The 16641-nt window shown below is 44.7% G+C and overlaps 1 protein-coding gene across 3 annotated transcripts in view; it reads right to left on the bottom strand.

Annotated features, from left to right (window-relative positions):
- Nucleotides 1-16641, bottom strand: part of ABCD4 (ATP binding cassette subfamily D member 4) — a 272156-nt gene that overhangs the window by 125210 nt on the left and 130305 nt on the right. For all 3 annotated transcript variants that reach the window (XM_029598440.1, XM_029598438.1, XM_029598439.1), the window contains exons 9-10: nt 4103-4197; nt 595-716 (exon numbers count right to left, since the gene is read on the bottom strand). In XM_029598440.1, coding sequence (XP_029454300.1) covers nt 595-716; nt 4103-4197 — 217 coding nt within the window. The remainder of the gene's footprint in view (nt 1-594; nt 717-4102; nt 4198-16641) is intronic.

Raw genomic sequence — 16641 nt, 5'->3', positions numbered from 1 at the left:
ACCCGCGGGCATCATGGGGCGGACTGAGTGTGATAGACACAGGGAGATAAAAAGAGGGCCGCAAAAGGTTGGTAACCCGGGGGAACCGACTGGAGAACATAGGATAGTACTCACCGAGCGTCGATGAAAATGTACACGAAGGGAGACCCATGTAGGGAAATTATTTGTGAAGTAAAACTTCAAGTTTTTCCATGAGGAAAAGTTGTGAGAAAAAATCTCACAGAACTCCTAAACACGAGGCAAACTGCAGCATGGAAAAAAAGAGACTAAAGGGAGACCCCTGTGTTCACAGGGATCATGGCATGCTGGGCATGCTCAGTGTTGCCAGTCAAAGTTTCTAGAAACTTTGACAAAAGTGTTCCGTAATAGGGCTCCACCTAATGACGTCACCCATATGTGAGGTCTACCATCCTGCTTGTCCTAGGAGAACCAGTTTAAACCCAATCAGAAGGCTTTTTAGGATATCCACAATGAATATGCATACAGTCTCTCTAATGTAAACTCCTTATTGATATCCTGAAAACCTGACTCCCCTAGAGCGCCCATTGAGCATAGTCTTCATGAAGTCCACATGGAAAGCACCATGCTACTTACCTTGCTGACGAGGGCACTCAGTTCTGTTGCATCAATGTGGCTATAGACTCCACTAAAGACCGGGATAGCAATTACCACATAGCTTAGGATACTCCCCAGGTAGTCAAAAGTGTTGATCCCAACTGGAAACAAAAAATTTATTTATTTATAGGCTTTTCTTTGCCGACATTCATAAGGCACATCGGAACAGTCAGCAAAAGGGGCTAACAATGAGATCAATATTGGGAGCAGTCTCAGAGTAAATGAAGATATCAGTGATGGGCTGGGCCAGGCTAAATGTCAAGGTCAGTGATGGAGACAGAGTTGGCATAAATATTTATTTCCAGTTCTTTTATACCACACCTTCAGAAAATTCCTAACATTACATAGAAACACAGCAATGAAAGCAAAAGAAGACCAAATGGCCCATCCAGTCTGCCCAGCCAGCTTTCATACTTATTTTTCTCATACTTATTTGTTATTCTGACTGCTGAGGTCAGGGCCCTCGTTGGTAACTTTTTGGTTCTAATTTCTTTCCACCTCCGTCATTGATGTAGAGAGCAGTGCTGGAGCTGCATCAATGGGAAGTATCAAACCTAAATGGTTAGGGGTAGTAACCGCCGCAATAAGCAATCTACTCCCATGCCTATTTGTTTACCCAGCCTATGCAATTTAGTCCTTGTTGGTTGTTTGAATATAAATCCTCTTTTCTTCATTCCCCCCTGTCAGTGAAGCAGAGAGCTGCTTGGATATGCAATGAATGTGAAGCATCTGACTAATTTGGTTTGTGGTAGTAACCGCCACAACAAGCAATCTATTCCCACGCTTATTTGTGAATGCAGATCTTTTTTCCCACATTTCTTCTTGCCGTTGAAGCATAGAGCAATGTTGGAGTAGCATTAACCTTGTTGTATATTTATTGAATAAGGATAGTAGCCATCATTCCCGCAAGCCACCCCCATGCCTCTTCTCTTCATTTCATTCCATTCCATTCACATCCTCAAGACTTTATGGATCCACAGCATTTATCCCACGCAATTGTGAAATCTTTCACAGATTTTGTCCTCACCTCTTCCTCCGGAAGCGCGTTCCAGGCATCCACAACCCTCTCCGTGAAGAAATACTTCCTGACATTGGTTCTGAATCTTCTTCCCTGGAGTTTTAAGTCATGACCCCTGGTTCTGCTGATTTTTTTCCAACGGAAAATGTTTGTCGTTGACTTTGGATCATTAAAACCTTTCAAGTATCTGAAAGTCTGTATCATATCATCCCTGTTCCTCCTTTCCTCCAGGGTATACATATTTAGATTCTTCAAACTCTCCTCATAAGTCATTCGATGAAGACCCTCCATCTTTTTTGGTCACCCTTCTCTGGACCGCCTCCATCCTGTCTCTGTCTCTTCTGAGATACGGTCTCCAGAACTGAACACAGTACTCCCAAGTGAGGCCTCACCAAGGACCTTTATAAGGGGATAATCACTTCCCTTTTCTTACTCGATATTCCTCTCTCTATGCAGCCCATTATTCTTCTGGCTTTAGCTATCGCCTTGTCACATTGTTTCGCCAACTTCAGATCATTAGACACTATCACCCCAAGGTCTCTCTCCTGCTCCGTGCACATCAGACTTTATACCCCCATCAAATACAGTTCATTCGGATTTCCACTTCTCATATGTATGACTCTGCACTTCTTGGCATTGAATCTCAGCTGCCATATCTTCGACCACTCTTCCAGCTTTCTTAAATCCAGTCTCATTCTCTCCACTGCTTCCAGCGTGTCCACTCTGTTGCAGATCTTAGTGTCATCCGCAAAAAGACAAACCTTACCTTCTATCCCGTCCGCAATGTCGCTCACAAAGATATTGAACAGGACTGGTCCCAACACCGATCCCTTGCGGTTACACCGCTTAAAACTGCTCTCTCTTCAGAGAAAGTTCCATTTACCATCACACATTGTCTTCTGTCCATCAACCAGTTTGCAATCCAGGCCACCACCTAGGCACTCACTCCTAAGCTTCTCATTTTATTCACCAGTCTCCTGTGCGGGACCGTGTCAAAAGCTTTGCTGAAATCCAAATAGATGACATCGAGTTGCTCTTCCTTGATCCAATTCCTTGGTTTACCCAGTCAAAAAAGTCAATCAGATTTGTCTGACAGGATCGTCCCCTGGTGAATCCATGCTGCTTCTGGTCCAGCAATTCTCACGACTGTAGATAGTCGGGAGAATTCGTGCACAAAGGGCTCTGCCCTTTGTGCACGAAGGGGTGCACGAAGGGGAGAGCCCCTTAGTGTGCCCCTTCAGCGCGCGATGCCTGGAGGTGTCGTAGCCTTAGCAGTCCGGCGCTGGCGACGTCGGGTTGGTGGGCGTGGCTAACAATCGTTGCCTCTCGTTCTCGGATCCCGGTTTGTTTTTTTTAAAAGGCACTTGCCTTTTTTTCCCTTCATTTCTCGCCGGGGCTATCAGGCAGTTGGTGGTGGGTAGGTTTCATTGCGGGGACATTTTATAATGGTCTGTAGTGAACATCTTGAAACTGCAGTGAGGACAATGCTCAAAGCAACGGCACTTCCTTTCAGCAATTGTGAGGAAAATAGATGACGAAAAACCAAAAGGCTAAATCTGGTCAGAAAAATAGGCTGGCAGAGGCTTCTGAAACGGGCCACCCAAGCAGAGAAAAGGAAACTAAGCTGAAACCTAGAAAATGCTGAAAAAGCCTCTTCCAGAGAAGAACAGTCATGAATAGAAAAACTTTTCAGTGTGGAGAAGAGAGAGAAAATGCCTCTGAAACAGACATGAGGGGCGGCAGGGAACTACTGGCACTGCTGGATGACATCACTCACTCGGAAGAAATGGTTTTAAATTTCTCAAAAACTGAGATTCTTTAAAAACTTGAAAATGTTTAATGTAATCTTTAAAATGTGATATTCCTTCAGGACAGGAGACCTGTCTTATTTAAATATGGGGTTTACCAAGGCCTCTCAATTTGGTTTTCTACATTCAATGACAATTTATATTGTTTATTTTTAACTATTTTTTTTTTAAAGAGAATTCCCAAAGTTCCGATTCATTTTATCTCCTAAAAGCTTTGCCACCCCAGCTGCCCCTATAACAAAACTTCTAAAGATAAGATGCTGCAAAGGACATCGAGGAGGTCAGAGACAGAGTTCAGTTTATTAGACTTGCTATAAATCAAAGCGGTTTATAAGAGAAACAAGTATGACATTTATAAAACAATAAAACAAAGCAATTATAAAACAGAACTAATAATGCCGAGGGTCACACTGGGTATGCCTAAGCTCACTGCTTCATCAGTACCAAGGGAAGGACTGCGCTCATGGTCTGATCCCCATTTTGGTGGGTTTTGAACTTGAGTTACAGAAGTCATAAAAAGGCAGAAAATGAATCTGTTTGCCAAATTCTAGAAAGTCCTCAGTAACTCAGTTTATAAAAAAAAGTGATGCATTAAAATGTGCCCAAAGTCTTATTTGGATCCTGGCTCTTTTTCGGGTCAGTAAGCAGATGATTTACTCACTATATAACCACAGTTCCTTCTGCATTAGCTCCCTCTGTGTCTGCAGGAGATTCTGGAGGCGTTGATTTGTGCGTAAGTACTCCACTCTCCCTGCTCTGCCAACACAAACAGAAACAGCAGGTGAGACTAAGGCCACTTTATTTGTCAAGTCTAACAACGTCTTTTCAAGTGACAAATCTGCCGCAGGCTACCTTAAAAAACAGCTTACCACACCCATGTCACAGACCTATGAACTCACCGTGGCAAGGGCCTGCCATACCACCGAGATCATGGCAGACGGGAGCACCATAACCCTGCAAAGCGACAGCAGGGCTGAAGTACTGGAGAGGAGAAAGGGAGGGAGGCAGAGGCATTCATAGGGTGATGCAAGAGTCAGCAAAACAGCACAAGAGGTACGCAGAAAATGTTAGCTTGGGGCTGATGAGCCTTACTGTAGGGCTAGGGGGGCTTTGCTGCAGAAAGAGAATCTGGTGAGGGCAAGGTAAGAGGACAGAGAGACTGGTGGGTACCGGGCGAAGGATTGAGAGAGAGCAAAACTGGTAGAAGGATTGAAAAAGTGTTGGTAACAAGATGGGGAACAGAGAAAGACTGGAGGGAACAGGGTGGCAGAACAGAGACACTGGTGGGAAAAGGAGAGAGAGGAGAGAGTGGTGGGAAAAGGAGAGAGGGGAGAGAGTGGTGGGAAAAGAAGGGGGTGCAGAGAGAGAGAAAGACTGGAGAGAACAGGGTGGCAGAACAGAGACAGCAAAATTGCTTACCTTGTAATAGGTGTTATCCCAGGACAGCAGGATGTAGTCCTCACATAGTCTGACCTAGTATGGCATGTTCCAATATGGGTGACGTCACTGACTGAGCCCTATTGCAGAAAACTTTCTGTCAAAGTTTCTAGAAACTTTTGACTGGCCCTGTGAGGCCACTGAGCATGCCCAGCATGCCATGATATTCTCTGCCACAGGGGTCTCTCTTCAGTCTTGTATGTAGCAATATGCTTTAGCAAAAATAAAATAATAAAAGGTATGAGACCCAACTCCGCAGGGTGGCGGGTGGGTTTCATGAGGACTACATCCTGCTGTCCTGGGATAACACCTGTTACAGGTAAGCAACTCTGCTTTATCCCAGGACAAACAGGATGCTAGTCCTCACATATGGGTGATTAGCAAGCTACAGGCTGACTCATTTTGTAGTGAAGCAACAGTGAAGTATTGTTGTTGAAAATGAGTCAGCCGAAGATCAGAGCAGATTGGATGTAGAAGGAGTTGGGATTATACTGGAAACAAGTTCTTTAAGACAGATTGTCCGTAGGCTGAATCTTGTCGTCCTTCTTTGTCCAAACAGTAATGAGCTGCAAAGGTGTGAAGAGAGCTCCATGTTGCTGCTTTACATATGTCAAGAACTGGCACCCAACGATAGTGTGCTACTGAGGTTGACATCGCTCTTACTGAATGTGCCTTTACTCGCCCTTGGAGAGGAAGGCCTGCTTTTTCATAGCAAAACTGTATACAATCTGCTAGCCAATTGGATATAGTATGTTTACCCACTGCTTTATCCGGTTTGTTTGGATCGTAAGAAACAAATAGTTGAGTAGATTTCCTGTACACTGCAGTGCGGTTTATGTAAAATGCTAGTGCATGCTTACAGTCCAAGGTGTGTAAGGCTGTTTCTCCTTGATGGGAATGAGGTCTTGGAAAGAATGTGGGTAAAACTAACATAAGAACATAAGAAAATGCCATACTGGGTCAGACCAAGGGTCCATCAAGCCCAGCATCCTGCTTCCAACAGTGGCCAATCCAGGCCACAAGAACCTGGCAAGTACCCAAAAACTAAGTCTATTCCATGTAACCATTGCTAATGGCAGTGGCTATTCTCTAAGTGAACTTAATAGCAGGTAATGGACTTCTCCTCCAAGAACTTATCCAATCCTTTTTTAAACACAGCTATACTAACTGCACTAACCACATTCTCTGGCAACAAATTCCAGAGTTTAATTGTGCGTTGAGTAAAAAAGAACTTTCTCCGATTAGTTTTAAATGTGCCCCATGCTAACTTCATGGAGTGCCCCCTAGTCTTTCTACTATCCGAAAGAGTAAATAACCGATTCACATCTACCCGTTCTAGACCTCTCATGATTTTAAACACCTCTATCATATCCCCCCCTCAGTCGTCTCTTCTCCAAGCTGAAAAGTCCTAACCTCTTTAGTCTTTCCTCATAGGGGAGTTGTTCCATCCCCTTATCATTTGGTAGCCCTTCTCTGTACCTTCTCCATCGCAATTATATCTTTTTTGAGATGCGGTGACCAGAATTGTACACAGTATTCAAGATGCGGTCTCACCATGGAGCGATACAGAGGCATTATGACATTTTCCGTTTTATTCATCATTTCCTTTTCTAATAATTCCCAACATTCTGTTTGCTTTTTTGACTGCCGCAGCACACTGTACCGACAATTTCAATGTGTTATCCACTATGACACCTAGATCTCTTTCTTGGGTTGTAGCACCTAATATGGAACCCAACATTGTGTTGGGTTGGTGTATGGATTGGTTCAAGTGGAATTCCATAACTATTTTGAGAAGGAATTTTGGATGTGTACAGAGAACAACTCAGTCATGTAGGAATTTTGTATAGGGTGAGTACGTGACAAGTGCTTGTAACTCACTAACCCTTCTAGCTGATGTAATGGCTATGAGGAAGATAGTTTTCCATGTGAGAAATTTAAGATCACAGGAATCTATGGGTTCAAAAAGAGAACGCATGAGCCTTGTTAAAACCAGATTCAGATCCCATTCTATGACTGGTGGCCGAACTGGTGCTTTTAGGTGCTTTAAACCTCTCATAAATCTAGTGACGAGAGGTTGCATGGAAATTGGTGCAGCTCCCATCTTGTTATGGTAAGCTGAGATTGCACTTAAATGTACCCTTACAGATGAAGTCTGGAGACCAGAGTCTGAAAGGTGGTATAAGTACTCTAGTAGAGAAGTAGTGGAGCAGGAGAAAGGATCAATACTCTTTTGCCTGCACCACAAAGTAAACCTTTTCCATTTCAAAGAATAGTTCTTACGTGTTGAAGGCTTACGTGAAGCTAGAAGCACTTGAGATACATTGGTGGAAAGATTGAGTGGTTGCAAAATCAAGCTTTCAACATCCATGCTGTCAGGGATAGGGATTGAAGGTTGGGGTGGCGCAACCGACCCTGATCCTGAGTTATGAGAGTGGGCACTACTCCCAGGCAAATGGGATCCCTGATCGAGAGGTCTAGAAGTGTGGGAAACCATACTTGTCGAGGCCAATATGGGGCTATGAGTATCATGGACCCCTTGTCCTGTTGTAGCTTCACTAGAGTTTTGGTTATGAGCGGTATCGGAGGATACACGTATAGTAGGCCTGAGTTCCAAGGGCGAGCAAAGGTGTCCTTGGCTGGCTGGTTTTTCTGTTTGTGTAGAGAACAGAAGCTGTCCACTTTGTGATTCAGGTGTGACGCAAAGAGGACTATTGTTGGTTGACCCCAACGTTGAAAAATCCTGGTCGCTACTGAGGGATCCAGGGACCATTCTTGTGGGTGGAATTGTTGACTGAGTCGATCCGCTAATACATTTTGAATGCCTGCCAGATAAGTGGCCCGGAGAAACATTGAGTGTGTTAGGGCCCAGGCCCAAATCTGAGCAGCTTCTTGACAAAGGAGATTCGAGCCCGTACCTCCTTGTTTATTGATGTACCACATGGCTACTGTGTTGTCCGTTTGGATCAGAACAGTCTTGTGTGAAAGGCAGTCCTTGAACGCATGCAGCGCATAACGTATAGCTCGAAGCTCTAGGAAATTTATTTGAAAAGTTGCTTCGAGCTTTGTCCAAGTACCCTGGGTTTGGAGATTGTCTATGTGAGCTCCCCAACCCAAGGAGGATGCATCTGTAGTTAGAGTGATCTGTGGGACTGGTTGCTGAAAAGGGAGGTCTTTGCGCAAGTTGTCCATGTTTGCCCACCAAAGTAGAGATAATCTTAGTTGGTGGATCACTTGAATTGGATAATGAAGCGGTTGAATGGCTTGGATCCATTGTGATCTGAGTCTCCATTGGGTAACCCTCATGGCAAGCCTTGCCATAGGAGAGACATGAACTGTGGAGGCCATGTGGCTTAGTAAGGTTAGAAATTGATGAGCTGTCGCTTGTTTCTGTGAGTAAATGGAGATTGCCAAGAGGGAAAGTGACCTTGCCCGATCTTCGGGTAGAAAGGCTCTTGATAGGATAGTGTTCAAGTCTGCACCTATGAATTGAAGTAGGTGAGATGGAGTAAGAAGGGATTTTTGATAGTTGATGAGAAAACCCATGGAGTGGAGTACAGAAATTATTCGACTGAGAGAAGTGAGAGCTCCTTGTTGAGATTGACTTCTGATGAGCCTGTCGTCTAGATATGGAAAGACATGGACACTTTGTTTGTGCAAGTGTCCCGCTATTACTGCCAGGCATTTTGTGAATACTCTGGGAGCAGAGGCTAGTCCGAATGGCAGAACTCTGTACTGGAAATGCGATGAGGAGGGAATATTGGAATGTGAGCGTAAGCATCTTGAAGATCCAGAGAACAAAGATCCAGAGAACAAAGCCAATCTCCTGTTTGAAGAAGTAGAAGCACGGTGCCTAAAGCAACCATCCTGAACTTATATTTTTTCAGAACTTTGTTGAGATTTCTGAGGTCTAGGATGGGACATAGGCCTCCTGTTTTCTTTGGAATGAGGAAATAACAGGAATAGAATCCTCTGCCCTGCTGAGTCCGGGGCACTAACTGTACAGCCCTGGCTCTCAGAAGGATGGAAAATTCTGTTTGTAGATGAATTAGTTGAGATTCTTGCTGTGGAAAGAAGCTCGGTGGAGATTCTGGTGGAATTGAGAGGAAATTGAGTTTGTAACCTCGAGAGACTATGAAGAGTACCCATTGCTTGTCCTGGGATAATGGCGAGAGCAGGATGAGATTGAGAGACACTGGTGGGAAAAAGAGAGAGGGGAGAGAGTGGTGGGAAAAGAAGGGGGTGCAGAGAGAGAAAAGACTGGAGGGAACAGGGTGGAAGAACAGAGAGACTGGCGAGAGCAGGATGGGATTGAGACACACTGGTGGAAAAGGAGAAAGGGGAGAGAGTAGTGGGAACAGAAAGGGGCAGACAGAGAGAGAAAGACTGGAGGAAACAGGATGAGAGAGAAAGAGTTTGGTGGAAACTGGGAGGAGGATTGAGAAAGAAAAAATATTAAACATATGTAGAAACATAGAAATGACGACAGAAGACGACCAAACGGCCCATCCATTCTGCCCAGCAAGCTTCGCATTTTTTTCTCTCACATACTTTCTGTTTCTCTTGGCTCTTAGTAACCTTTTTTAATTCTATTTCCCTTCCACCCCCGCCATTAATGTAGAGAGCAGTGTTGGAACTGCATCTAAGTGAAATAGCTTAATTTAGTTAGGGGTATTAACCACCGCAATAAGCAAGCTACACCCATGCTTATCTGTTTATCCAGAATATGTAATGCAGTCCTTGTTGGAATTTGCCTGAATATACATCCACCTTTCTTCATCCCCCCCTGCTGTTGAAGCAGAGAGCTATGCTGGATATGCATTGAAAGTGAAGTATCAGTCTTTCTCCCCTGCCGTTGAAGCAGAGAGCTATGCTGGATATGCCTGAAATATCAAACTTTCTCCCCTGCCGTTGAAGCAGAGAGCTATGCTGGATATGCATATGGATATCAATATGGATACTGAGAGGATTGTGAGGCACCTGAGAAAACAGGATGGAAAAGAGAGAGAGTGGTGGGAACTGGGTGTGGATATTGTAATGTGATTTTTTTTTACTGTTGTTTTTGTTGTGATTGTTGCATTGTAAACTGCCTTGAACTTGTCTAGGCCTTAGTGAATTATCTACCTGTCATGACAGGGTGGTCTTGCGTATGCACCCTAAGTTCCTGCCTAAGGTGGTGACAGATTTCCATCTTAACCAGTCAATCATCCTGCCAGTATTCTTTCCAGACCCCCATTCGCACCAAGGCGAATAAGCACTGCACAGTTTGAACTGCAAGTGAGCCTTAGCCTTCATCTGGAGTGGACAGAAGCCCATAGACAGTCCACCCAACTTTTAATTCTTTTAAGAAGAATAGGTTGGGCTTTGCTATTGCCAAACAAACACTATCCAGTTGGCTAGCAGATTGCATCTCTTTCTGTTATGCCCAGGCGGGACTGCATCTTGGGGGTTATTGTCAAGGCTCATTCTGTCAGAGCCATGGCAGTGTCGGTAGCCACTTGGGAGCAGTTCCTGTGGAGGAGATCTGCAAGGCTGCGACGTGGAGTTCTCTCCAGACATTCACATCACATTACTGACTGGTTAGGGGTGGCCAACTGCGTAGCAGGTTTAGCCAGTCTGTCCTTCAGAACCTGTTTGAGGTGGAGAACCCGTTGTTTGGGTTCGGGCTGTCTCCCCCTCTGATACGAACAGCTCCAGTGGTGGTGTGCTCGTTGGCACCTGGTTAGGTGTCGCTTGGTTCCTTTTTTGTGTTGGAGGAGTAGCCTGTAGCTAGGGATTCACCCATGTGTGAGGACTACCATTCTGCTTGTCCTTGGAGAAAGCAGAGTTGCTTACCTGTAACAGGTGTTCTCCGAGGATGGTAGGACATTAGTCCTCACGAAACCTGCCTGCCACCCCGCGGAGTTGGGTTTCTCCTATTTTTTATTTTAATTGTAATTCTATATTACGAGACTAAAGAGGGACCTCGTGTGGAGATGTGTTAATGGGATGCTGGGCATGCTCAGTGTGCTTAGTCAGAGTTCTAGAAATTGACATAAGTTTTCCACATCGGGGCTCCATCTGATGATGTCATCCATGTGTGAGGACTAACATCCTGCTGTTCTCAGAGAACACCTGTTACAGGTAAGCAACTCTACTTTCTCTGAGGACAAGTAGGATGGCATACTTGGGTGAATATCTAGCTACAGGCTGCTCCCCAACACATAAGGGGACTCACCAGGTGCCAACGGGCATTAAAATCATCCATTGTACCTGAAGACTGGAGGATAGCAAATGTAACCCCAATATTTAAAAAGGGCTCCAGGGGCGATCCGAGAAACTACAGACCGGTTAGCCCGACTTCAGTGCCAGGAAAAATAGTGGAAAGTGTTCTAAACATCAAAATCACAGAACATATAGAAAGACATGGTTTAATGGAACAAAGTCAGCATGGCTTTACCCAGGGCAAGTCTTGCCTCACAATCTGCTTCACTTTTTTGAAGGAGTTAATAAACATGTGGATAAAGGTGAACCGGTAGATATAGTATACTTGGATTTTCAGAAGGCGTTGACAAAGTTCCTCATGAGAGGCTTCTAGGAAAGTAAAAAGACATGGGATAGGTGGCGATGTCCTTCCGTGGATTGCAAACTGGCTAAAAGACAGGAAACAGAGAGTAGGATTAAATGGGCAATTTTCTCAGTGGAAGGGAGTGGGCAGTGGAGTGCCTCAGGGATCTGTATTGGGACCCTTACTGTTCAATATATTTATAAATGATCTGAAAAGAAATACGACGAGTGAGATAATCAAATTTGCAGATGACACAAAATTGTTCAGAGTAGTTAAATCACAAGCAGATTGTGATAAATTGCAGGAAGACCTTGTGAGACTGGAAAATTGGGCATCCAAATGGCAGATGAAATTTAATGTGGATAAGTGCAAGGTGATGCATATAGGGAAAAATAATTACACAATGTTGGGTTCCATATTAGGTGCTACAACCCAAGAAAGAGATCTAGGTGTCATAGTGGATAACACATTGAAATCGTCGGTTCAGTGTGCTGCGGCAGTCAAAAAAGCAAACAGAATGTTGGGAATTATTAGAAAGGGAATGGTGAATAAAACGGAAAATGTCATAATGCCTCTGTATCGCTCCATGGTGAGACCACACCTTGAATACTGTGTACAATTCTGGTCGCCGCATCTCAAAAAAGATATAATTGCGATGGAGAAGGTACAGAGAAGGGCTACCAAAATGATAAGGGGAATGGAACAACTCCCCTATGAGGAAAGACTAAAGAGGTTAGGACTTTTCAGCTTGGAGAAGAGACGACTGAGGGGGGATATGATAGAGGTGTTTAAATCATGAGAGGTCTAGAACGGGTAGATGTGAATCAGTTATTTACTCTTTCGGATAGTAGAAAGACTAGGGGGCACTCCATGAAGTTAGCATGGGGCACATTTAAAACTAATCGGAGAAAGTTCTTTTTTACTCAACGCACAATTAAACTCTGGAATTTGTTGCCAGAGAATGTGGTTCGTGCAGTTAGTATAGCTGTGTTTAAAAAAGGATTGGATAAGTTCTTGGAGGAGAAGTCCATTACCTGCTATTAAGTTCACTTAGAGAATAGCCACTGCCATTAGCAATGGTTACATGGAATAGACTTAGTTTTCGGGTACTTGCCAGGTTCTTATGGCCTGGATTGGCCACTGTTGGAAACAGGATGCTGGGCTTGATGGACCCTTGGTCTGACCCAGTATGGCATTTTCTTATGTTCTTAACAGTGCTGTTGGTAATAGAAGGGGGGAGATAGCCTGAACCCAAACAATGGGCCCTAGGTTCGGAGAGTATGGTTCTATACCTCAAACAGATTCCAGAGGACAGACTGGCTGAATGCTACTGTTGCACTGGCCATCCCAATCCGGACAGTAATGAATTTGTGGAGAGAACTCCTCCATGGGAACTGCTTGCAAGTGGGCCACAGACGCTGCCATGGCTCTGACAGAAAGAGCCTTGACATAACCCCAAAGATGCAGCCCCGCCTGAGCATAACAGAAGGAGATGCAATCTGCTAACCAATTAGATAGTGTCTGTTTGGCAACAGCAACATCCAACCTATTCTTGTCAAAAGAAATAAAAAGTTGGATGGTCTGTCTATGGATTTCTTTTTATTCCAGATAGAAGGCGAAGACTTGCTTGCAGTCCAAACTGTACCGTGCTAGTTTGCCTTGGTGCGAATGGGGTCTGGGAAAGAATAAAGCCAGGACGATTGATTGGTTAAGATGGAAGTCCATCACCACTTTAGGCAGGAACTTAGGGTGCATACACAAAACCACCCTGTCATGATAAAACTTAGTGTAAGTGTACTTATGTCCTCTCAAGATACAAAAGTTACATCCATCAAGTAGTAATCAATATTGGAGAGAATACAATAACATTGTTCTTTCTTTCATATTAAGTGGGAATGCCCCAAATTAGCTTGATTTTGGGGGGTTCCATTTGCGGTCTGCAGTAGTGTTTTTAGGGAAATTATTGAGTCACCTAGGGTGCGCCAAAGGTTTTTCTTAGAGAGAGGGCAGCAAACCGCCAGGTGCCACCTACCCACTTTTAAGGCACGGCAGCATAAAAAAGAAGGGAATAGATGCTGGGTAGATATGGGGAATGGAGAAAGAGGATGCTGGGTGGGTGGAGGAGCTGTGGAGAAGGTGCTGATGGGTGGAGAGAGAGAAAGTGCTGGGTAGGTGTGAGTATGGAGAGAGAGAGAGAGAGAATTCTGGCCAGGTGGGAGTGGCAAGAAAAGATACCGGGCAAGGCAAAATAAGGTCAAAGAGCTTGGGATGATGCTGGTGTATTGAGCAAGGAGTGAAGGGGAGGAAAAGAAGAAAGATGCTGGACATGGGGATAGAGAGAAGATATGCTGGGCACTGTGGCCAGAAGGCAAAGAGAGGGGATAAGGGACTTGGCAAAGAGTGAGAAGTGGATGTCGTACCAGTACTGCCACCGATAGAGGTAGGATGCAAAACTGAAGCTTTGCCTTGCACTGGAGCTGGAGTTGGGTGCTGTGGTTTTATGTTGATTATATTAATATTTGTACAGCACTCGGGTGCTATTTGCTGTTGATTTGCATGTGATCCACTTTGAGCAATTTTTGATGATGCGATTAACACACTGAAATAAATAATAAATACAAGAGGGAGGCAGCACGTGCTGAGGGAATGTGAGTATTATTTCTTATGGCAGTACTTCTGTGTTATGGAAATGTACCGTATTTTTCGCTCCATAAGACGCACTTTTTTTCCCCCAAAGGTGGGGGGAAAATGTATGTGCGTCTTATGGAGCGAATAAAAAAAAAAAACCAAACAAAAATCTAACATACCCCCCCCCCCCCCGACTCCCCCAAGACCTGCCGACTTAATTTCCTACAACCCCCCACCCTCCTGACCCCCCCAAGACCTGACAAACGTCCCTGGTGGTCCAGCAGGGCTCCGGGAATGATCTCCTGGGTGTGGGCCGTCGGCTGCCAGTAAACAAAATGGCGCCGACGGCCCTATGCCCTTCACTATGTCCACTGAGACCAACCGCTGCTATTGGTCGGTCTCAGTGACATAGTGAGGGCATAGGGCCGTCGGCGCCATTTTGTTTACTGGCAGCCGACTGCTCACGCCAGGAGATCGTTCCCGGACCGCTCCTGGACCCCCGCTGGACCACCAGGGACGTTTGGCAGGTCTTGGGGGGTCAGGAGGGTGGGGGGTTGCAGGAAATTAATTCGGCAGGTCTTGGGGGGGGGTTCAGGAGGGTGGGGGGGGTTACAGGAAATTAATTCGGCAGGTCTTGGGGGGTCAGGGGGGTGGACAGTTGTTAATTTAAAGGGTTGGGATGGGGGGGGGGGTTTGGGGGTTCCCAGAGAAAGAAAAGTTTTCTGATCTGGGGAGTGGACCGAAATGGCCCTCCCCAGACCCGAAAACAAAATGGGGAGAAAAAAAAAAGCTATGCACTCCCCTAATTTGCTCCATAAGACGCCCAGACGCAGAGCCGGTTTAGCACAATTTTTTTTTTTTTTTAATTTTCCCCCTCTGAATCCTAGGTGCGTCTTATGGTCAGGTGCGTCTTATGGAGCGAAAAATACGGTATATATGTATTTGATTCAACCAGAAAATATGCACACAGTCATGGTCCCTGAACTGCTAAAATACCAATAAATATCTTTTTTTGTATCTTCAAAGAACCTTTAATGAACTGGAAAATAAACACCTAAATTTACCATCTCCAAACCCCTAAAAAAAAAAAAAAAAAAAAAAGAAAGAAAAGAAACTTACTGTAAGCTATATAAGTCACTAAAGCCTGGAGCTCACTGATCCTGCATGCTGAGGTGAACACCACCAAAAACATGACCTTCCAGGTTAGGTACTTCAGGTTACAGGTGCACAGCAGCGCAAAAGGAGCTTTCATCAGCTGAGCTAAAACCACATTGAGGCCCCAAGACACAGCAGGAGGCCTTAGGGGAGGCTTCAATTGAAGGAGGCCCCACATGAAGTGTACAACTATAGGCTGTACAGAGATGGGAGCACCATCTACAATGTGGTGGTATGTGCCAACTGCACTGAGATGAACTCTGACAGAGTTGGTTTTTAAGCCAGACTCCGAAAGGTGTAGAAGGCAAACAGTTTTTGTGTGGGGCAGGAAAACCCATTAGGCCTTCTGCTCACACCACACAGAAAACCTCCTCTACTTCAGTCCATAGGACTTTCTAGTGAACATAAGAACATGCCATACTGGGTCAGACCAAGGGTCTATCAAGCCCAGCATCCTGTTTCCAACAGTGGCCAATCCAGGCCATAAGAACCTCGCAATTACCCAAAAACTAAGTCTATTCCATGTTACCATTGCTAATGGCAGTGGCTATTCTCTAAGTGAACTTAATAGCAGTTAATGGACTTCTCCTCCAAGAACTTATCCAATCCTTTTTTAAACACAGCTATACTAACTGCACTAACCACATCCTCTGGCAACAAATTCCAGAGTTTAATTGTGCGTTGAGTGAACAAGAACTTTCCCAGATTAGTTTTAAATGTGCCACATGCTAACTTCATGGAGTGCCCCCTAGTCTTCCTACTATCTGAAAGTGTAAATAACAGATTCACATCTATCCGTTCTAGACCTCTCATGATTTTAAACACCTCTATCAAATCCTCCCTCAGCCATCTCTTCTCCAAGCTGAAAAGTCCTAACCTCTATTGTCTTTCCTCATGGGGGAGCTGTTCCATTCCCTTTATCATTTTGGTCGCCCTAGTGGAAGGCTTTCTAGAAGCCACCAGGACCTGAGACACATTTATTTTATTTATTTAAATTCTTTTACTATACCGATACTCAAGACGCGGTCTTATCGTACCGGTTTACAAATAGAACAGGGGAAACCAATTAACAACTATATAGAAGGTAAAAAGTTACATCAAACAGGGAGCGAAAACATGGGAGCTGTAGGACAGGAAAGATATTTTAAACGATAACAACTGAAGAGTGGTAAAATAGTAATTGAAAACAATGAAAAAAACAAAAGACAGCGATACATAATCAGCTAGATTAAGCTCGGGCTGTGGGTTAATCTTAGGCAATTATTCACAATTATTCATAAATCTTGTGGACGGGGGAAACATGGAGAGGTAAGCAGGGGGGGGAAGTGGCAGGGCAGGTACGGGGGGGGGGGGGGGAGTAGGGAGGCGGTCAGGGTGAGAGTCAATGTGTTTGATAAAATGTTCCTTCAACGGTAGGCTTGAGTGAACAGCCA

The sequence above is a fragment of the Rhinatrema bivittatum genome, chromosome 4, assembly GCF_901001135.1.
Source record: "Rhinatrema bivittatum chromosome 4, aRhiBiv1.1, whole genome shotgun sequence".
NCBI lineage: Eukaryota > Metazoa > Chordata > Amphibia > Gymnophiona > Rhinatrematidae > Rhinatrema > Rhinatrema bivittatum.
This window is presented reverse-complemented; position numbering and strand designations above follow the sequence as displayed.